The sequence below is a fragment of the Neopelma chrysocephalum genome, unplaced genomic scaffold (assembly GCF_003984885.1).
Source record: "Neopelma chrysocephalum unplaced genomic scaffold, ASM398488v2 Primary Assembly neopelma1_59, whole genome shotgun sequence".
In the NCBI taxonomy this organism is placed as follows: Eukaryota; Metazoa; Chordata; class Aves; order Passeriformes; family Pipridae; genus Neopelma; species Neopelma chrysocephalum.
The window spans coordinates 9,820,404-9,842,139 of NW_020897714.1; the positions used below are offsets into that span (position 1 = coordinate 9,820,404).

At 38.5% G+C, this 21,736-nt stretch overlaps 2 protein-coding genes across 9 annotated transcripts in view; one reads left to right on the forward strand and one right to left on the reverse strand.

The window, feature by feature from the left end:
* Positions 1-606, reverse strand: part of CEP290 (centrosomal protein 290) — a 52,424-nt gene extending 51,818 nt beyond the window's left edge. For 3 of the 6 annotated variants that reach the window (XM_027679830.1, XM_027679828.1, XM_027679829.1), the window contains exon 1: positions 445-606. The gene's annotated coding sequence lies outside the window, so the exon portion shown is untranslated. The remainder of the gene's footprint in view (positions 1-444) is intronic. The other 3 variants (XM_027679831.1, XM_027679833.1, XM_027679834.1) reach the window with 2 other exon arrangements.
* Positions 607-1,037: 431 nt separating this feature from the next.
* Positions 1,038-21,736, forward strand: part of TMTC3 (transmembrane and tetratricopeptide repeat containing 3) — a 36,100-nt gene continuing 15,401 nt past the window's right edge. Inside the window, exons 1-9 of one of the 3 annotated variants that reach the window (XM_027679844.1) lie at positions 1,038-1,217; positions 7,388-7,503; positions 8,083-8,299; positions 10,319-10,537; positions 16,536-16,635; positions 17,333-17,448; positions 19,072-19,244; positions 20,080-20,332; positions 21,225-21,373. In XM_027679844.1, the coding sequence (XP_027535645.1) occupies positions 8,111-8,299; positions 10,319-10,537; positions 16,536-16,635; positions 17,333-17,448; positions 19,072-19,244; positions 20,080-20,332; positions 21,225-21,373 (1,199 nt within the window). In that variant the 5' untranslated portion in view covers positions 1,038-1,217; positions 7,388-7,503; positions 8,083-8,110. The remainder of the gene's footprint in view (positions 1,218-7,387; positions 7,504-8,082; positions 8,300-10,318; positions 10,538-16,535; positions 16,636-17,332; positions 17,449-19,071; positions 19,245-20,079; positions 20,333-21,224; positions 21,374-21,736) is intronic. The other 2 variants (XM_027679843.1, XM_027679842.1) reach the window with 2 other exon arrangements.

Consider the following 21,736-nt stretch of genomic DNA (forward strand, 5'->3'; position numbering starts at 1 on the left):
AATTGCACTACCTGGCCTAGCTCTGTGAAGCACGAGATCTTAATTGCAAAACCGCAACCACAAGAGGATCTTTTGCAGGGTTCCAGTTTTCTCCCAACTGGTATATATCCCAGCCCCAGCAATGATACACTGACAGCCCGCGATCCCTCCAAGATGCTGCTGAGAGACACTTTTGCCTCCGTTTCATCCAACTCTGATGAATTAACAAGTTGCCTTATTTTCGGCCGCCTTCACCACGAGACACAGTTGAGGCATCAGCCGAGCGGAGTCCCAGCGGGATGCGCCTTTCCCGGGCTCCGCACTGGGACGCCGCCCAGGCCCCGCGGCCGCCCCCGCCTTCCCCGGCTCGGCTGCCCGCGGCGCTGCCGGGGCAGCGCGGGCCGCCCCCGCCGCCGGCAGGTCTGGCTCTCCTTCCCCGGAGCACTGCCCGCCCCTCGGCCTCACCGCTCCTGGGAGATGGCGGTGGCCGCTGCCAGGCGACGCAGTCAGACTCTCCCGCCAGCTCGGCTCCCGTACACCCGGGTACTCATAGGCGCAGAGAAAGTCGGCACTCTCGCAGCACCCACAGACAGGCGCCGCGGTGCCAGGTGGGCGCTCCCCGTCTCAAGGGGCGGGCAGGCAGGGCGCGATCCCGCCCAGGCGCGCCGCGCCGCTCCGCCGGGGCAACGATGCGGAGCACCACCCGCGCCGCCGGGCGGCTCCCCGGGACTACAGCTCCCGGCAGGCCTCGGAGCCTCCCGCCCGCCTCCTTCCCAACAGCCTCCGCGGGCCGGAGGGCGGGGGTGGTGCGCGTGCGGCGGGGATTCCGGCGTCGGGAGCGGCCGCGGTGCGTCCCTGCGGACTCAGGAACGGCCTCAGGTGCGGCCGGCAGCGGGCGGGCTGGGGGGGTGGGCCCGGAGCAGCTGCTGCCCGCGGTCGTTTCGGTCCTCTCCCCGCTGGCCGTGCCTGCCGGGCCGCAGCGGTGCGCCCTCCGGGCCTGCGGGGCTGCGGTGCGGCTTCGGCCCCTTGAGCAGAGCACGGGCCCGCCCCGGCTCGGCCCTTCCACCGCACCACCCGGCCTGGCGTTGTGTGCCTTGCCCCAGGGCTGCGGGCGGCATGCTCGTTCCTGCTCGGCCGCTGGAGGGCTGCGGGACTGCGCGGGTGCCTTGTGTGTAAGTGTGGAATAGCGGGGACCCAGGAGGTGTTTGTTCTGCGGAGTGGAATAGTACACCGCACAGGTAACATCTATAAACTACTCGAATCTATTGGGTACTGGTGACCAGCAAGACAGTCCGAGCTTTGGTAGTGGTCTGATAGCCCCAAAAGTTAGGGATCTTGTGTTTTAGGTAAATGGGTGTGAAGGCATCTTTTCGAATAAAAAAGGAAAGCCAGCAACCATTCGAGGCGTGTTTATCTCTTTGTATTTGTTCATTCAACAGCCGTGGAGAGCTGAAGGGGATTTGTTGGTTTGTTTTGTTTATTTTTTTTCTTAATGGAAAGGGGAAGGTGATCATGTTTGTGCTTTTGCCCTTTTGCTGGGTTATTCATTGCTTTAATTTTCTTTGCTATTTCTTCATTAGTGTTGATATTTAATGAAGGCTGACAAGATGCAAGATGCTTGGTGGTCCTTATAGTTATGCAACTTGTTCCAGTCACAGCATAGCTCTTAAATCTTAGATTAAAAGTGAAGACTTTTATACCATATCTAGAGTTGATTAATTATAGTTCCATATTGGCTACAAAAAGCAAACTGTGTAGTTAGGGAATGGAAAGAGACTAGATTATATTTCATGAATGTGTAATGTTACTAAAATAAAATTCAGTTTGGTTAAGTGTAGAACAATGATTTCCACAGTGACAACTGTGGAACAAGTGACACATTGAGAATAATGGTGACTTGCTACAAAATAAGCTTTCAGGAAATAGATCCTCCTGTGATAGAGAAAATAATTTGTTGATGTTAAGATACTTCGCTATAGGAACTTCTTTTTTATCCTCTTCATCAGGTTAACAAACTGTTAAAGCCCGTATAGCTATTTAGTGTGCTTTATTTAATGTGCTTCAGCATTTTTTAGTGTTCTATTACACAATCAACAGAAAACACACCATTACATATACTGGTAGTGAAACCACATCTAGGTTCTAATTGCATCTAGTAAGAAGATTGGTGCAGGAATTGGATTTGAGGCGGGCCTGGAAACTCCAAAAGTGAAAAAAAGAGTAAAAAGAATGGAAGTATTAACCCCACAAAAAATAAGAAAACACTTAAAATACAGCATGGCTTAAACCAAGTGAATTAGTTTTTCTTTTGTTCTGCATCACATGTAATCACCTGATGAACTTTGCATAAGTGAATTTTCTTTTAGTGGGAATATATGCTTGTAGTTTGGGAGCAAAAGTTATTTTATGTCCATAGCTTACAGTATGACCTACTCTGATTAAACTGCAGCTTTGATAACAGTATGCTATGGCAAAGACCTAGTACAAAAACTTCGATATGAAAGATCTAATGGAATGCTATTTAAAATACCACAAGAAATTATATACAGACCCAGCATACTAAATAAGGCCACGCTTAGCAGAGTCTAAAAGCTGTGTTTCCAGCTTATACCTCCCATGTAGCTTTTGATTGTTTATTCTTTGGAGTTAACAAACATGCAGTTTCTGCTGTTGCATTTCTAGAACACTGAGAGTGGTGATCAGTGTTATTTCAGGGACGCTATTTTTGCATCAGTTGCCTATGAGGAGGCAAAATATTTTTAGCTACTCTAAATAGAACAGGTGTTATTTTGTTACTGTTTGAATGTGGGGAAAAAACCTCAATCCTAGAAAATCTGAAGATATAACTTTGAAATGTAAGATTCTGTTAATGATTTAAGTGATAAAATACCTTAAAATACAAACTAGACCTGTGTGGTTTGTATTTCAGCTGATTTGTACCAGTTACATTGAACAAATTTAAGCTAAACCAGCAGCTAAATCAGTATCTTCATCTCACTGACTTTAAAGTTGCGTTATGTTTTGATCCTTGTTGTACCAGAGTAACCTAAAATGTTCTGAGCGTTAGTTCAGCTGTTTGATTGCCAGCAAGCTCTCCAGTCTTCCCCTTGGCAAATCTTTTGTCTGGCTTGTAACATGTTCTGACTTTGTATCAGAGCTGCCAGTCCTCTCCTGATTGATTCTTCAGAACCATATGAAGAGAAGGCTGGATGGCATTGTCTCCTGGGTAGTGAAGATTACTTTGTATTAGTCCCACCCCTCTTGATCTGGTAGTATTTGCAGAGGAAGGCTTTCACAATAAAGCTTTTCTTGCTATACTTATTCTCTTCTAGGATCTCAACAAGATGAAAGGGGAATCCAGGCATGCTTTGTGTTACTTTTCCTCCCATCTTCCCAAATACTGCTTCCCTTCTAGATCAGATTCAAACCCAATCATTTAAATCTCAACTCTGCGTGTAAGTTGTTTCGTACTTGAGTTGTATGTTAGAGTGACATTTTTAAGAGAAGATAAATTTAATGACTGTGTTGGAAAGGGACAACAGAAATAAAGTTATGATTTCTGTCATTAAACATTTGTATCAAATCAGCAGGAAGAATGTTCAATTTAGCCCAAAATAAAAATACACAGAAGTTAGCAGGTAGGCAAGACAAATTAGGATATTAGCAGAGCCTTAGAAGCTGAATTAAAATGCTAATTTTAGGTGACTGCATTACTGGTTTATATATATATCTCTGCTGATATTCATCAGTTCAAGCCACCATCTCTTAGATGAACTTGTTGCTCAACTGTTTAAAAATAAAAAATATTAAATTTGGGAGTGGCTCTTTGTTTTCTTTCACCTTTGATGGTTTTCTGTTTGAACTGTAAATATGTTTTAAACAGTTCAGGACCTTCAGTGGCTACCAAAGTTTATGTCTCTGTAGTGAATAAGTTTCCAGAAATGCCTATTTTGTTAGCAAACAGTTATAACAGATGTTGTTATTAATGACCTTCAGGGTGTGAAAAGTGCCATTACTCCCTAGAAGAATAAATTTAAATGTATGTTTTAAGTTTCTAAAGTTAGATAGTAAGATGTGCCTTACTATCTAACTTACTTACACAAATATATTTGCTTCTGTGAGGGTCTGTTAATGTAATGTGGCAGATAGCATGGTTATTAGCTGATAGCTAATTATGGAGTGATAAATAGCTTTTGCACGTTTAGGGATTGCAGCTCTATTCCTGCCAAAATACACACTTCCTATTTTTTTCTAAATTGATATGGGCAGAAAATGTCTTCTGCACTCCCAAATTTCCCAACTGAGGATAATTTTAGAACATTATTATGCCTTTTTTATTTGTGTTGGAGTTTTTCTGTGCAGACTACTGTATTTTGCAGCATGTGGTGCTGAACTGTCTGTAGTGTCATGGATTTAGAAGTAGAGAAATATTTTGTTTTCCTACCTTTCTGAAAGTGCTTTGGCTTTTGGTTGTTGTTGGTTGGTTGCTTTTTTTGTTGGTGTATTTTTTCAGTTTTGCAGGGTTTTGTTATGTCTTGTTTATAATTCTTGGAGGAGAAGACTGGATGAACTGTTAGAGGGATCTCAAGAAGTTGGAAGAGGAAAACTATATGCCTTACGAGCCAAACTGCCTTCAGAGTTCCGGTTCTCTTTGGTCCTTTCCAGTTAATCTCTCTGTACAAACTTGGAAACAGTGCAGTGCAAAATGCAGATTTCTGTGCCAAACAGCTTAAGAAATTTAGACCAACGATCAGGTGTTTTGCACAGCTTGGATATTTTTGACACAGTTGGCTCTCATGACTGTGCAGTTTCTGCCTCTCAAGGCTTATCTTGCTGTTTAATGTTTTCTGCTGTGTATTCCTCATGGCATGGTCAGATATTGTTGTAAATTAGAACATCCAACAGAGGTCTTTGTAATAAAGTATGTGTCTGTCCTGATTTCATCCGGTCAAACGGTGGCTCTGTGGCTGTGTACTAGACCATGAACTGGCTGTCATACAGCCTAAAGGGTGGTTAAGGTATCTGATGGGCAGCCTTAGAAACTGTGAAAGTAGCAGGTAGGTAAGATGAAAAAATGACTTGAGGGATTGTCAGTCTGTTTACATGTGTAGGACCTTCAGTGGTTATCAAACAGTGATGCAGTTCTCCCTCACAGCAAGTCTGTGTTAAGAAAGTTGTTAGGCGGTGTTTTACAGGTGTTTATCAACACATCCATCACTGGGAGCCGTGAAATACTGGCACTTGCAAGACGATACTTGGGTTGATCAACATGTCTATTGGGTAAGAAGGGGAATGTATCTATTCACTTGAGGAGCCCAGTCATACCAAGGCTTCAGCAGCCTCTTGCACATCTGTGATTTATGAGGTTCTCAGTCTTGTGTGCTCCTTACATGGTTTCTTAGTTTCCAGCATCACAGTGATAACAGATTAGTTGGCATGAGAAGAGTTTTGGTAGCAAGTGCTGTTTTCTACTTGAGATTAATGGGAGGCATACTTTAACCTGGCTTACCAAGTACAGATGAGCTTTTACAAGCCTCCCTCTACTTTAGTTTTGTATTCTCAACACGTTAATGATGATTGCAGGTTTGAAGCTTGGAGTGTGATGGTGGACCCAGCAGATAGGAAGTAGTAGTTCTACTACAAAACGTAGTTGAAGGAGCTAATAAGATTAGTTAAGCTTTTCCTTTTGATAGGAAACAATACTTGGGAATTGGTCTTAGTTTTTTGCTAGTTGGGTAGCAGTAGCTGTTTCTGAAATAGTATTGCTAAAGGATTACCACAATTTCTCTTGGATACGCAAGCAGTAACTGCAAGGGCTTGATGCTTCAACCAATACAGTAAATTCATGTTGTTAATACCTCAGGTCACCAAAACCCTACTTGTTTTACAATGCTGTTTCTTAAAGGGTGATTTTAAATAAACCTTACAGTTGGTTCTGTGTGGCAGTGTTATCTTTTCACAATATTTTAAAAAATAAAGGCTTGTATGTTGGAAAATCATTACGTATTGATTTTAGGTGCTTTTCAGATGTCGGTGCTTTTCAGTAGAGTTAGTGCCCTTCAAGAAGTAGAAAGTGAGTGCACTATTCAGAAGCTGTTGCAAAAATTCTAGCAGAGAGAGAAACATCAGTTTCTTATCCACGTCCTTTGAGGGGGGGGAACTAAAATACTTTGAGTTGAAGTTCAAAAGTGAGCTGTCTTTTCATGTATTCCTGCAGTATGATTTATTTTCTTTTTTTTTTTTAATAAGGTGTCTCTGGTTGCCAAGAAGAGTGTAAATATGTTCAGGTGTAATATTGGCTTAGTGTAATATTGGCTTAGTGTTTTAAAGTACTCTGATTGAGCCCATGGTAGGGTCATTGGAATTAGATGATCTTTAAGATCCCTTCCAACCCAAACCATTGGATGATTCTATGAAACAGATGTAGCAACATCCTTTAACATTGTTTTGGGTCTTTTTACTACAAAAGTAAAAAAAGCCCTTCACTGCCATTATGTGAGTAATAGGGAATGGTTTGGTTTCATTCCTCTTAAATGATCTTTGTCCTGGTTTTTAGTTTAACTGCACCAGCATCTTGTTTCACATGTATTCCTTCCTGTACCACTACTCCTTTGCCCCCAGTTGTGGTAGGTGATTGACATGCTCTCAGGTCCAGGCTGCAAACCACAACCAAGGTCACCTGTCTAGATGGGATCTCTGTGACCTGTTCTTAGAGTTTAAGAAGGGTTTGGACAATGCTCTCAGGCACATGGTGTGATTCTTGGGGTTGTTCTGTGCAGGGCCAGGAATTGGACTCAATGATCCTTGTGGGTCCCTTCCAACCCCAGATATTGTGTGATAAATCTGCACAATTGAAAAAAAAATCAGCAAACTAAAGGAAAAAAAATATCACCAGGATATCAGGGTTTAGGATGGTAAAACAGACTACAGCTTCTGAACAGCTCATCAGCTGACAAACATAAGGCTGGGGTTTTTACGTATTTATGGCTCTGCATTATCTGGCTAATGTTAGCTGCTCTGTGTCCCTCTGTAGTTTGGGGGAAAATATTTTTTGTTCAGTCATCTCTTCTTTTTCTCAAAATGAAGTAATTGTTTAACTCTCTGTAGCTTTTAAATATCTTTGGTCCCAACAGTTGGCATTGATCCATGCTGTGTCATGCAGTGGTCAAAAAGAATGCCTTTGACCTGTAGTTACCTTCTTATTCTTCCAAGGCAGAACAGTATTTTAAAACAACGCAATACACAGTAATTTCACCTTTTGATCAGTTCACCCACATAGTATTTTGTAAATAATCATAATATTGCTGATTAATAACTTCTAGGGTTCAGGAAGTTTATGCAAGATGAGAGAAAATAATGTAAGCTAAAGTTCATTTGTAGTGTCTTTTTTGCATCTATTTTTTTTCAGACAGGACTCTCATGAACAGTCAGTGACACCAGAGCAACTGGCAGAGTGGAGGGAAAAAATGACCTTTTCATGAACTTCTATGAAGAATGCAAATGAGCAAAGTGTGAGCTTCAATGGTAAGTTTAACTTTTTAATTATTATTAATGTCCTTTACCTGTTGAACACGTATATTTATGAACTTCTTGAAGTTTCCTGTTTGATCTTCTGATTATTTGAAATTTGTTTTAATTACTTCTGAAATATTTTGAAAAACAACTTTAAACCTAAACCCCATCAATAATTAACACATATGCCTCCTATGACTTAGAATTTTGTGTCAATATTTTAAATTACTCAGGATTCTAGAGAACTTAATTTTCATAGTTCTTCAGTTTGCAGCATTCGCTTGAACTGCATAGCTGTCTGCAAAAACTACATCACAATATGTTATCAATACTTTTTTTTTTTTGGTAAAGCATGAAAGGTAGCAGTGTATCCACCTTGTGCAAAGGCTTTTTAAGGGTGAGACTTTTTAATGAGAGTTTTTAAACACTAAATTGTGTAACATGCATGAGACCTGAGGAAACCTTTCTATCTTACTGATTTTTAGGTAGGTAGTGTCATTAACTTCTAAAATACTGTTTTAATTTCACTTTCTTTATCAAGTTTAGTTTCTAATTACTAAAACTACTTAAGTTTCTGTCCATGTATTTCAGCTTTTGTCCATGAAAACTCTTAGAGAAGATGGCTGATGTAAGCCTGAAGGAAGCAGCACTGATAGTTGGTGTGGTGGCAGCCTGCTACTGGAATAGTCTCTTTTGTGGCTTTGTTTTTGATGATGTTTCAGCGATTTTGGACAATAAAGATTTGCATCCTTCTACTCCATTAAAAAATCTTTTTCAAAATGACTTCTGGGGCACTCCCATGTCTGAGGTAAACTCTTTGTGAAACACTTTGAGGCTTTAGGAAATGAAAAAAAAAAAACCTTGCAGAGAGTTTTTCCACTTCTTTCCCTAATGTGGTTTTAACAGAATATTTTGGATTAGATGGAATTTGGTGGTGTTAGTATTTTGTACTATAATATCAGGAACACATGTTGCTTATATTTTTTCCCTTTGTTCGCTAAAAGAACTGGTAAGAAAAGTTGTTTGTTTATATATATATATATATATATATATATATATATAGTATATATATAAAATATATATATAAAATTGTATAGACAGCACACAGCTGCAAAGTGCTGAGTACTATCTAATTCCAGTATCAAAATTACACAACTCTGACCAATTTCTCTTCCCTGCAAAAGTTATATATTGACATACAGGGGTATTTATTTCTAAATGCAGTCTGGAAGGAAAGATAACACTTAAACAAGAAAGCCTGGACTTAGAGAACAGATACTGAATCCTTTAAATTTATTTGAGTAAGTGTGTCTGTGTGAAATCAGAGTTTCTGCTTTGTAGCCCATGTAGAATGGCTGTGTTTTATCTGAAAAGCTGCATTGGCATTGAAGTTGTTGATAAGCATCATTACGTGGCAAGGGCTAAAGGATTTAGATACAGGTTAAAAAGTTACACATGGTGCCATTGCTGAGCAAATGAACAAAAATTTTCTGACAGTCATAGGTTTTCTGCCTATCAAGGTATTCCACCTTATAATATTTTCTTATGTCAATAACATACTTGTGAGATACTAATTGCTAGCTCTATGAGTAGACTTTGATACATAATTTTCATATAACCCTTTAAGAAAAGCTTCCAGATTGTTTCAGTTATTTAGTCCTGTATTCATTGAGAGTTAAGTGGGTTCCCCTAACTCTCTCAGTAAAGTTCCAAGTAGTATTTTTCAACATGTTGTTTCTCAAAAAAAATCCCTAACCATGTGTAGTAGAAAAAAGCCATCTCATTCAGTGTTGATTTTGCACTTAAAACCAACTGAAAATCATCTTAAATTAACTAAATTAAGTCGGATTGATTGTTCATGGCTTTTAGAATGCTTTTTCTTATTTTGTGGTTTTGTCTGTCTATTCAGTTTGGTTCTCCTTCCATCTGTTTTCCTCCCCATCCCACCTCCCATTTTTTTCTTAGATTTTCTTCCTTTGTTTTATGGACAAATTCATCAAAATATCAATAGGCTGTTTGTTAACAAATGCATTTTGGAATGTGAAGATAGTGTTAATTGTAGTATTTAAAAGAGTTTTTGTGTGGAGTCAGTGGCAACATACACATATTAACTGGTTAATAATAATAATAATAATGGCCAGTCTTCGTGAACGAAGATTTTTGGGGAAGGTCTTTTACCTTTCCAGCCTGCGCAATGGATTTTTTAGGTGAGACACAGCATGCGCTGAACTGAGCCCACCCTTTAATCCTAAGGTTCATCTACCGGGGCCAAGCGAGCTTGGACAATGGCAGTGAGGTCCTCAGGACGTAGGTTTGTTTAGAGTGACCTTCTCATAGATGGATGGCCTCACAGGGCTAACGAGCTCCATCTGCCCGGGGAACCGGGGAATCGAACCTGGGTCGCAGCAGTGAGAGTCCTGCATGCTAACCACTAGGCCACCAGGGTGGTAGATATATTGCAAATATGTAAATAATACATTAGCTCAGTACACCACATTTTTATTTTATAAAATACTGATCTAAAACATGAAATTGGAGAGTAATCAAAATACTTGAATAATACATTAAAACTATGTGAAAGTAGGAAAAATAGTCAGAATTAGCTTTTTCTGCTTAACATTGTAATTTTAAATCATATTTTCTTTGAAGTAACTAGATTTTTAATTTTTTTTTTTTCCTATGACCGATTTTCATACCTTTATTTTGAAAGTAGATGCTTGAGAACAGAGGGGGAGTCATGTACGCATAGGTTTTTAGAAAGGTATCTTGGAGTGAAAGTCACTTTGTAAGTTGGTGGTGACCGATTGATTTGTTTATTTTCTTTTAGGAGAGGAGTCACAAATCTTACCGTCCCCTTACAGTTCTTACGTTTCGCTTAAACTACTTGTTCAGCGAATTAAATGCAGTTTCATACCACTTTCTAAATCTGGTCTTTCATATGGTGGTTTGCATAGTCTTCCTCAAAGTCTGTAAGCTCTTTCTGGACAACAGGAGCAGCATAGTTGCATCCTTGCTCTTTGCAGTGCACCCAATACATACTGAAGCGGTAGGTATAGCTGTGATGGGCTTAATTTGTTCAAGCTATGTTGATTAAACTTTGTGGGATTTGTTGCTGTGTTTGTATATATGTTGTAACTCCAGAAAATGTGGTTTTACTCATACTTGCTCTTCCCTTTGCAATGACTGGTGGAAGTGACAAAATTTAATGCTCAAAGTTGTTTTATATTACATGCAGCTACTGAAAAATAAAGAAACATTAATTTAGTTATTAAATAACTTAGGTCTCTGCTATGAACATTGGCTTTTGTGGTGATGACTACTTTAGTTTACATAGACATGTTCTGGGATGATTCATCCAGTATCCTATTTTTGAATACTCTGAATGCCTCCTAATTCATTTCCAGAATCAATAAGCGCTCCCCTCTGGCTAGTCACCAAGTCTATTCTGTCTGCTTTCTTTTATGTCAATATCTCTATCTCAGTGTGACTTTCTCTGGGATTGTTGTTGCTAATGCTACATCCAACTTAGGACCATTCTGTCTAAGCCTTCCACTTTTTTTAACATATATGATAGAAGGAAGAAGAATGATGTTTCTCTCATATTTCCTGTGATTCTGAGGGAGTTTTTCACTGCTACGAAAAGCTTTATTTGTACAAGCTGTCTGATGATATACCTTTTAATGGCCAACCAAGCTTGCAATGTGGAGTAAATGAAGTCTTGTGATTGCCATTAACTAGATTTGTTTCCATCAGAAACACTGATAAAGCAGATTTGTGGCATTTTCTGCTGTTATTTCTGCATCACTTCAATTGGCTTTCCTTGATTCCAGTACAGAGGTTTTGCAAAGCCCTTATTCAGTCTCTCTTTTTCTTACAGTATTAGCTCATTTTCAGAAAACTGAAAATGTTTGAATCTTTTGATTCTTTGGAGGTGTTGTCTTTTTTATGTGAAGAGTTTGCATCTCTCTTTTAATCAGTAACAACACAAATCCCTGTCAGTTACAATTCAGAAAACCGCATCCATGTATTTTGAGCAAATCTTTGTAGGAACCGAGTTGAGTTTAAAATTGGCTGCTATTTGAGCTACTAATATGTCCTTGCTGGAAGTTAGTGGAATGTTTAAAAATGCAAAAGTTAACCATCTAAAAATTTTTGCTTGTTTCAAAGCATAAACGGGTTAAAAAAATGCATTTATTTCTTTAGGTTTTCTTGTTCTTTGAAAAAAACGTGCTTTAAATTTCCATGTTTGGCTTTGCGTCTGTGTGATAAATGTGATAGTATCTCTACAGGAGCATTAGCAACTTGCCAGTGACTAATATTGGTGGGTCATGGCTTAGATCTGACTATGTAATTTTATCACTTTCATTCCAAATTCAGTGATTCTTTATCGTGCTTGAACTATCGATTCTGTCTGAAATAACAAGTTGACACAGGTGCTTTTCTACTGTGCATCAGAGTTAGCAAAAAGTATTGTACAAATCCTCCAACACACTGTGTAACAAAAGCTACTTGTGTAAGGCAATGTATTACATAGTTACTGTGTAAACCCTGATATCAGCCACATGAGGGCACTGTAACACTAGGATTGGTGGAACTTGGAGGGGTGCTTGAAATATTTAGTGTGAGGTTTAAAGTGCAATTGTAGTTGAATTCCCCTGCTGTTGTACTTAACTAGTCAATGAAGAATCAGTTAGAGGGTTTTATTCTTCCTACCCCCATCTTTTTCAATTTAAGCTCCATGCTTCTGAGAAGTAGTGCATTTTATCCTTTCATATGTTTGTATTGAGAATTCTGCTTAATATGCAACCAAGAATTTGTAGAGTTGGCAGTTGAGACTTGTACAGATGTATAAAAGGCAGAATAACTGGCAGTTTCCATGCATGGAAGAGAGGAGATAATAATGACACTCACGTTAGGGCTGGGGATTTAGGTCCTGACTGACTTACTCAGGTTTTAGTGAAAACTCCAAAACAGATCTCACTTCCACATTTTATGTCATTTGATGGCACGTTTTGTATCTTTTATAATGGAAATGTGTCTGATTTAAATGCCTTCAAATTAATTTCCTAGTTATTAGTCACCTGCACAAGAATTTGAAACAGCAGATGCAATCCATAAAGATTTCCACACTTTTTGCCTATCTTAGGATAAACATATTTTTCCTGGAAAAGTTAGCAGAACAAGATAGATAGAAATTATTTTTTATTTTGACTTCAGGGAGTAGTAGGCTCTTGCACTGGTAATATCTATTTTTCTGAGGAATAAGTTTTGATGAAATAGGTTGAATAACAGCACTGAAGTTTCATTTGTCCTTGTCTTTACAGTTCCAGTTTAGTGTTTCTAGCTACTTTGCTACTGTTCTGGCCAGAAGCATGTTGATCACCTTTATAGCTACAGGATGTCAACTAACGTTGTGAATGCTGGAATTTTCTCTCATAAATCACCTTTGTATCCAGAAATAGAATCTCTTTTGTTGGCAGGGGACCCTGGAGGCACACCAGCACACTTGCTTTACTAATGATCTCCCAACTGATCTACAGACAAAGTTTTCTTTAATGTCTGTCTTAGTGCTGGACAATTTTGAGATCCAGACCAGGAATCCTTGAAACATCTTAAGATATTTTGGAAACAAACACCTACGTACTATTCAAAATGTTAACACAAACTCTGGTGTCTTATCAGTGTTTGTGCATTATTCAGTGACTTGTTTAGTAAATATACAGTGCTCCCAGAAGAAGCACTAGTGTATGATTTCAGATGCAGATTTGAATGCTTATCTTTACACTGTGACCTTGGATATTGAGTTACTTTCTCATTTTATGCTCTGCTGGATCAATCATGCTTGACCAAGAATGTACCTAGCAATAAAAATTTTGAGCTGGGTCTGGACAACAGAAAGTCAGTTTTCAACATCATCATAGTTAAAGCATGAGCTATGAGGTTTCCTTAGCTGAATATTACCATCTACCTCAGGATAGCATGCCATTTTTCAGCTATCTTACTTGCAAAAATTTGGAAGTAGTCAGAGGCATTACAGAAGAAGACAAGTGAGGAAGAACAGTAGTCCTAGAAGGTACTCTGGTCAACGCAGTGGCTACTGCAGTAACCTTTAATATAGTGACCTGTCTTCCATCTCTGGTTGGTTTCACTTCAGTGTTTTTTGAAAACAGTTCCTGAAATGGAAATTAATCTGTATTTCATTGGGGATTCTGAAACAACCTTCTGCCCTATGTGTTTTAGCACTTCTCCAAATTTTCATAAAATCTATTCCTGTCTCTCTCATTATCAAGGGGTCACTACCTGTAATTTTTATATTGCCAACCAAATTTTCATTCAGAAAATTGCCGGACCTGTAGTAAAGCCTGAGTCGTTCTTTAACGTTATGTCACTTGGCTTCCCATCAATGTATTTGTCACTGTTGACTGCTCGTCTGAGAGCTGCCATAGCACCAGTTGAGGGAATGCTGCTTTCAGATTCAGATCTGTTCAATCAGTTAGAAAAGCTACAAACAAAAATAACAATCACAGCTTCTGTGAATTGTAAGGCTTCTCTTAGAACTCCTATTAATGAAAGCTAATATCTGTCAGGTGTTATGAAATCAACAGCTGTTATCATGGCCAAATTCTGCCTTAAATGCTATTTGTGGCTAAAGTTAAGAGAAAGTACAGCATTTCTCAATTGTATCATTAATAGTTGTACTTAAAACAAGTATTAGCCACAGTTGGCCACCAGCCACCTGTATGATTTTTGTGCTTGAATTCAGTACTGATTGAACTGAAAGCAGCATTACTCTTCTAAGCCTTTTTTTGCTTGCTTTACAGATCTCTTTTCTGCATATCCTGATAGTATATTACTCATGATACTATCAACTAGAAGAATAGAAACAGAATGGTTTGAGTTGGAAGGGACCTTAAAGACCATCTAGTTCCAACCCTCCTGCCTTGGGCAGGGACACCTTCCACTAGACCAGGTTGCTCCAAGCCCCATCTAACCTGGCCTTGAACACTTCCAGGGATGGGGCAGCCACAGCTTCTCTGGGCAGCCTGCTCCAATACCTCACCACCCTCACAATAAAGAATTTTTTCCTAATATCTAATCTAAACCTACTTTCTTTGAGTTTGAAGCCATTCTCCCTGTTCTGTCACTACATGCTCTTGTAAATAGTCTCTCTCTGTCTTACTTGTGGACTCCCTTCTCGTATTGGAAAGCCACAATTAGGTCAGCTCAAAGCTTTCCTCTTTTCCAGGCTGAACAATCCCAGTTCTCTCAGTGTTTACTTGTAGGAGAGGTCCTTCATCCCTCCAATCAATTTGGTGGCCCTCCTCTGGACTTGCTCCAACAGATCAATGTCCTTCCTGTGCTGGGGACCCCAGAGCTGGATGCAGCACTCCAGGTGGGGTCTCACTAGAGCAGAGTAGAGGGACAGAATCCCCTCTCTTGACCTGCTGGCCATGCTGCTTTTAATGCAGCCCAGGATACAATTTGCTTTCTGAACTGCAAGTGCACATTGCTGAGTCATGTTCAGCCTCTCATCCACCAGCACTCCCAAGTCCTTCTTGGCAGGGCTACTCTCAATCTGTTCATCCACCAGCCTGAATTGAGACTGGGAGTTGCCCTGACCCAGATGCAGCACCTTGCACTTGGTCTTGTTAAACTGCATGAGATTCCCATGGGCCCACTTCTCAAGCTTATCCAGATCCATCGGGATGGCATCAGGTGCATCAACTGCATCAACTGCACCACTCAGCTTGATGTCATCTGCAAATCTGCTGAGGGTGCACTTGATCTCTTCATCTCTGTCATTAATGAAGATTTTAAGTAACACTGGTCCCAATACGGATCCCTGAGGGACAGCAATTGTCACTGATGTCCATCAGGACTCTGAGCTACTAACCACTACCGTCTGGATGCAACCATCCAACCAATTCCTTATCCATCCAACAGTCCACCCATCAAATCCATCTCTCTTAATATTGTGGGGGACTGTGTCAAAGGCTTTACAGAAGTTGAGATAAATGGCATCTCTGGTCCTTCCCTTGTCCACTGCTGTGGTCATTCCATCTTAGAAGGTCAGTGTTGGTCCAGACAGACTTGCCCTTGGTGAAGCTGTCCTGGTTTTCTCAAATCGCCTTGCTGTTCTCCATGTGCCTTAGCATAGCTTCTAAGAGGATCTGTTCCATGATCCTCCCAGGCACAGAGGTGTAACAAGTCAGTAGTTCCTATGGTCCTCCATTCTACACTTTTTAAAGATAGGTACAATATTTCCCTTTTTCCAGTCACACAGATTTCATCTTGCTGCCATGACTTTTCAAATGTCATGGAGATATGCAACTACATCAGACTCCCTCAGGACTGGAATGAATCTCATTGGGTCCTATAGACTTATGTGTGTTCAGATTCCTCAGGTGGTCATGAACCTGACCTTTACTTAGAGCAGGAAGCACTTTGCTCTCCCAGTCCCTATCCTGCTGTCTATCTACTCAAGAGATGTGGCAAGAGAGATTGTCACTGGAGACTGAGGCAAAAAAGTTGAGTACCTCAGCCTTCTCCTCATCCATTGTTACCAGTTTTCCAGCATTGTGGAGGTACACTTTCTTTGACCTTCCTTTTCTGGTTAACATAGCTGTAGAAGCCCTTCTTGTTATTCTGTGTCCTTTCTTAAGTTCAATTCCAGCTTTGCTTTGGCCTTTCTCACTCCATCCCAACACAACTGAACTTTGTCCCTATACTATTCCCAGGTTACCTGCCCTTGTTTCCACTACCTGCGCATTTGTTTCTTTCACTTCTGTTTGACTAGCAGTTCCCTACTCAGCTGTGCTGGCCTCTTGCTTTCCTTGCCCAGTTACTTGCTCCTGGGGATTCCTAACTCCTGTGTTCTGCGGAATGCTTCCTTAAAGATCTTACAGCTCTATGTAATATATAATAATAAATATCTAACAATTTATAAATAACATATACAGATTACTAATAATATTTAGTCAAATACTATCTTAAAATATGATAATAAATATAATAATTATGATTTTTCTTCTTTTACTTTTCAGGTAACTGGAGTTGTGGGCAGAGCAGAGCTTTTATCATCTATTTTTTTCCTAGCTGCTTTTTTGTCATATACAAAATCTAAAGGGCCTGATAATACCATAGGTAAATGATTGACAAATAGATATATAACTTAATTTCTTTATCACTGATAACAAAGCTCTTAAAACTGTAATAGAGGTCTACTGGTTATTCAGCAAGTGTGTACAAAAACCCCATCAGCCCCAAGATACCCATGTAATACTGCTTTCCTTTTGTTTTTAATTCAAGACTTAGGCATTTCTTCATTAGTTTTGTAACATCTGCAGTAGGGGACTCATGCACTGATTTTATTATTGCAAGTTAAGTGGAAGTATGCTGAGGTGCTTCAGATGTTCAATCACAAGTAACCTGCAAAGTTTCAGCGTAAAGGAAGGAGGCTTTCCTCCTTTCCAGAGTTAAATTGTCCCTGTGAAAATTCATGACTCCCTATAAAGTATTCCATTTCTAAAAGTGCTCTGGTGATTTAAGAAATAGGGAGGTTTTTTTGTTTTCCTTATTATAGCTTAGTCTTTTACCTTTCATTTAGTTCTTTCAATTTAAGAGAGGCAGTTTTAACATTGATACATATGTATTATTTTCTGTAGAGTAGAACTGGTAATCTTTCCTTTACTAAGAAATTACATACTGAACAAATTTATAAAACCTGGCATTTTCAAACATGAAGAGCCAAAGTCTTCACTTTTTAGGTTAATTTACTTTATTGTATGTTTGTGTTTTTTGTAAGATGGAACATTTTCAGTAATGTCTTCTTTATTTGCAGTGTGGACTCCAATTGCAGTGACTGTGTTTCTAGTAGCTGTTGCAACACTGTGTAAAGAACAAGGAATAACAGTGGTGGGGATATGCTGTGTGTATGAAGTATTTATTGCTCAAGGGGTAAGCTGTTGAAAAATAGAGTGGATTTCATCTCAGGAATTCTGTTATGATGCATAAAGTACTTTGAAGCATCCTATTTCAGTGCTGATTTTTCTCAGTTTAGGCGAACTCAATAGTTCTTTTACATTTTTCAGATTTTTTCCAGGGCAGTTAATGTTTGACATAAATGGTTCATGGTGAGGGAGTCAAATGACTTCCAAGTTATCCTTTACGTGCCATACAGAGATGTTAGCAAATATATTCAATAAAGACTTAATAGGTTTAACCTAAGGTTTTAATTAACTGAAAATTGCAAATACTTACATGTAACAGTCTTGATTAAAGTCTGAGGTGCATAAAGATGGGGGATTATTTGTTTTTAATCCCTCTAATAAAAACAGAGAACATATTATATACAAATATACTTTATCATTTTCGAATTAGTAACCAGATGTTTTGGAGTAGTCCTATTGAATAAGTAATATTCTTTCAAAATTTGTTGTTCTAAGGATACTGTTAACTGATAGGTTTCATTTTAAGCATTGATAAGCCTTTAATCGTAAATTTGCTTAAAGGAACAAGTTCTTCCTACAATTAAATTATTCTTGGATTCTAATAGTCAAAACTAATGCAATAAAAAAAAGTATGACTGCACATTAGAAGAAAATTTTGTAGTTTAAGTTAATTATTTGAAGGAATATTTTGTAAAAAATGCACCAAATAAAAGCTGAAAGATTGTCTGTTTGGGGGATACATATTCAAGACCAAAATACCAAAATCACATAGATGTCTTTGTAGCTATTGCCTTTACAAGTCTAGTGAATAAACATACAATTTTCAAACTGGATTTCTAAGGAAATCATCAGTATGTGACTGGTTTTAAAACCACTCTTCCTTTCTTTTAGTATCTGTGATCTGATCTCAGTTTCATGAAAGTTTAGTTTGTGTAAGTCAACTAAATAGGAAAGATAGAATCCAAGCTGAGGCTTCTTTTGAATGCACATGTGTTGCATGAACTTAGAATTTGACCAGTTCTCAGAAACCTCTCAGTTTCTGTAGCCAACCAGTGTATGTGAAGCAATAAATCATCTCCAGCAGAAGTCATGAAGACTTAGAGAAAGAGGTACACAGGGAAGAAATTAAGCGATGTAAAGGGGAATAATGAAAGATCATGTTATATAAAATATAACATTATTTAATATATAATATAAAATAGAAAGCCGGGGTAATCAGGAAGTGAATAGCATTTCTACCATTTGTAAGGAATTTTGTTTATAGGACAAGTTTTCAGAAAAGCTGATAATTCTAAAAATAGTGATTTTTCTTGACAGTTTTATTTCATAGCTATGATTGATTCATTTGTTGAAGTCTCCAAAGTTGGTGCAATATTTTTGAATCTGTCAGTGCAAAATACAGAGCTCCAGGCATACAGGTTCAACTGTGGTAGTGTTAGCAAGAATACTTGAATAGAGATTATTAGAATGGTGGACTTGGTTTTGAGGTTTGTCATGAAAACACTAAGAAGCTGAATTAAGTAACTCTTGGGAGCAGACATTTAGAGAAAACTAAGGAAAAAACAATTAGCTAGCTCATATTTAAGGGAGTAATGAGTACACTGATTATAAACACTGTTTTGCTTTGCAGTACACCTTGCCAATGCTGTTGGATACAGCTGTACAGATTCTTCGAGGGAAGGGCAGTATTCCTTTCTCTATGCTCCAAACACTGTTGAAGCTCATAGTCCTAATGTTCAGTACACTGCTGCTTGTAGTTGTCCGAGTCCAGGTTATCCAGTCTCAACTTCCAGTGTTTACAAGGTAATAGTGTCTCTTATTTACAGATGCCAATAAATAAGATATGACTTAATGAGGTATGAATGAAATGGCCAAAAATACATCAACTTCAGTGCTATGAATGAATTTTAATATTGGTAACCAATGTCTGTACAATACTACATTTTTTGGGAAATTGATGATATATTTCAGCACCTGTTGACAAGAATGTCCAAGGTATTGAGATATCTGAGCAGGCAGTCTTTTTTAAAAACTTACAGTTGTAAGACTTTGTCTTAGTAATTTGGAAATTTAATGTCTTATTGCTTAAGTATTTTTTATTGTCTCTGTATGTGGACCTTTGCTGAATACTTTAAACCTCTTAGGTTTTTCCTCTTCTACATGCAAAATATTTTTTTCATTTTAGGTATGTACTATGCAGAAAACATGGTTGTCTTTGGATAGACTGCTTGAAGATAAGTGTATATGAATGGCATTAGAACTGAAAAACTAATTTATCCTAAGTTTGAGCAATGTAGAAATGCAAGAATCTGTTACTGTCGCTGAAAAAATAAGACAAACTACTAAAAACATGAACAAGGGCCACTGAACTCAACCTTAGGTGTTAATCATTCTGTTTCTTCAAACTTAAGTTGATTATATCCCAAACCAGTTCCATAAACTTGGAGGCTCTGTCCTATTCTGCAGTGGATCATTGTACATGATTCCAAAGTCCCACACCTGACAAATGCAGAAAGATTAGGATATTGTACATGTCTGTAATTGGTAGTTCTAGCTATGAATCTGATGTTTGCCACAAAGTGAATCAAGACTACATCTTTTTTCATTAAAAGCTCCTTTTTCTTATTTCTTTTGCAAGGTTTGATAACCCAGCTGCTGTTAGTCCATCCCCAGCAAGACAACTGACTTTCAACTACCTCCTCCCTGTAAATGCTTGGCTTCTTCTCAACCCCTCAGAACTATGCTGTGACTGGACAATGGGAACTATTCCTCTTGTGGAGTCTTTGTTAGATGTTAGAAATGTTGCCACCCTTACCTTCTTTTGCTTTCTGGGAGCTTTGATTGTCTTCAGTCTCCGATATCCTGATAATTCCTCCAAGACAGTATTGATGGTATGAATTCAAGTTGGCTTAAATCTATCAACCAGTTGTTCTGAAAATTTCTAGAAAATTCTTCTTTCTTCAAAGAAACATTCCATTTCTGCAGGTTTGGTTTTCTCAGTTTTTTTGTAACTTGGAGGCCAGATATTTTGTAATAATTATTCATGTCTTTTTTTGGACCAGAGATTGGAAAGCTGCTATTTAACAGTGACCCAGGACATAAAGGAAGTGGTTATGTCCACTTCCTTTGCAGTAGATGGATTTCTCTGCCTTTTAATAAACACACTTTTTGATAAGAAGTCTGTCACCAACCTGAGACCTGCAGTTATGCACTTCTTAGGGTCATTGTCGCTTTAGGTATTCTAGGGTGCTCTTAGCGCACTGTCTAAACACTGCTGTTTATTCAGTGGCTGATTCTGGTTTTTATGTTATTTCTTCACATTTCTTACAGAAACCTAAACCAGACTCTATTGTAATGTAAAAATAGCTGCTTTAGGCATCATATTGATTGATAAAAATTTGTAATTGTATGAAACATGATGTCCAAGGTTCTTAGACTGTCTTATTTGTGTATCTGGAACTCTTATTAAAACACTGCTTTGAAATTAATCTTTTGATCCTAGTGATTTGTCATACAGCTGCTCTTTTCTATAGCATAGAAAAGTGAATAGACCTGTAAGCCCTTAAATAAGGAGTAGAATCATTTGCAGGTTACTACTTGCCATATTCAGAGAGGTCTCCATGTAAAACAGATCTTAATTTTGAAAAGAAAAACAGCCAAATGTCTACTATCTATGTCTCTTTTTCTGGGATTATTTTTGTAGTTAGTATGTAATTTGTTTCCTGGGTACAGTTTGTCACCGCCTGATCTTGATTAGTAATGCCATTTGCATTTCTTTTCTAGGCACTCTGCTTAATAGTGCTACCATTCATTCCTGCATCAAACCTGTTTTTTCCTGTTGGATTCGTAGTAGCAGAACGAGTGTTGTATGTTCCTAGCATGGGATTCTGCATTTTAGTAGCGCATGGATGGAAGAAATTATCAAATAAAAGGTAAGATGGTGTTACCTAAAACTAGTCAAACTCATCCCTTACTTCACAGAAGATAACCATTTATAACTATAAGATTTCCCATTAGAGCTTTTATCAGTGTGAATTTATTACATTATAGCTCTTACTCTTTCAAGTTCTTAATGACCACAGAGTAATGACCAAGAAACCATTTCAAAGTCATGTAAACAAACGACAACAAGGAAGTTCTTAGGCAACTGGTGGATTATCCTGACAGTGTTATAAAATTTATTTAAAAGTATACAAATATATCTATATATACACAAGTGCATAATATATTTTTTATTTTATATATAAGCATACATGCATACATAGAAAGAGCCTCAGCCTGCACCAAACCTTTTT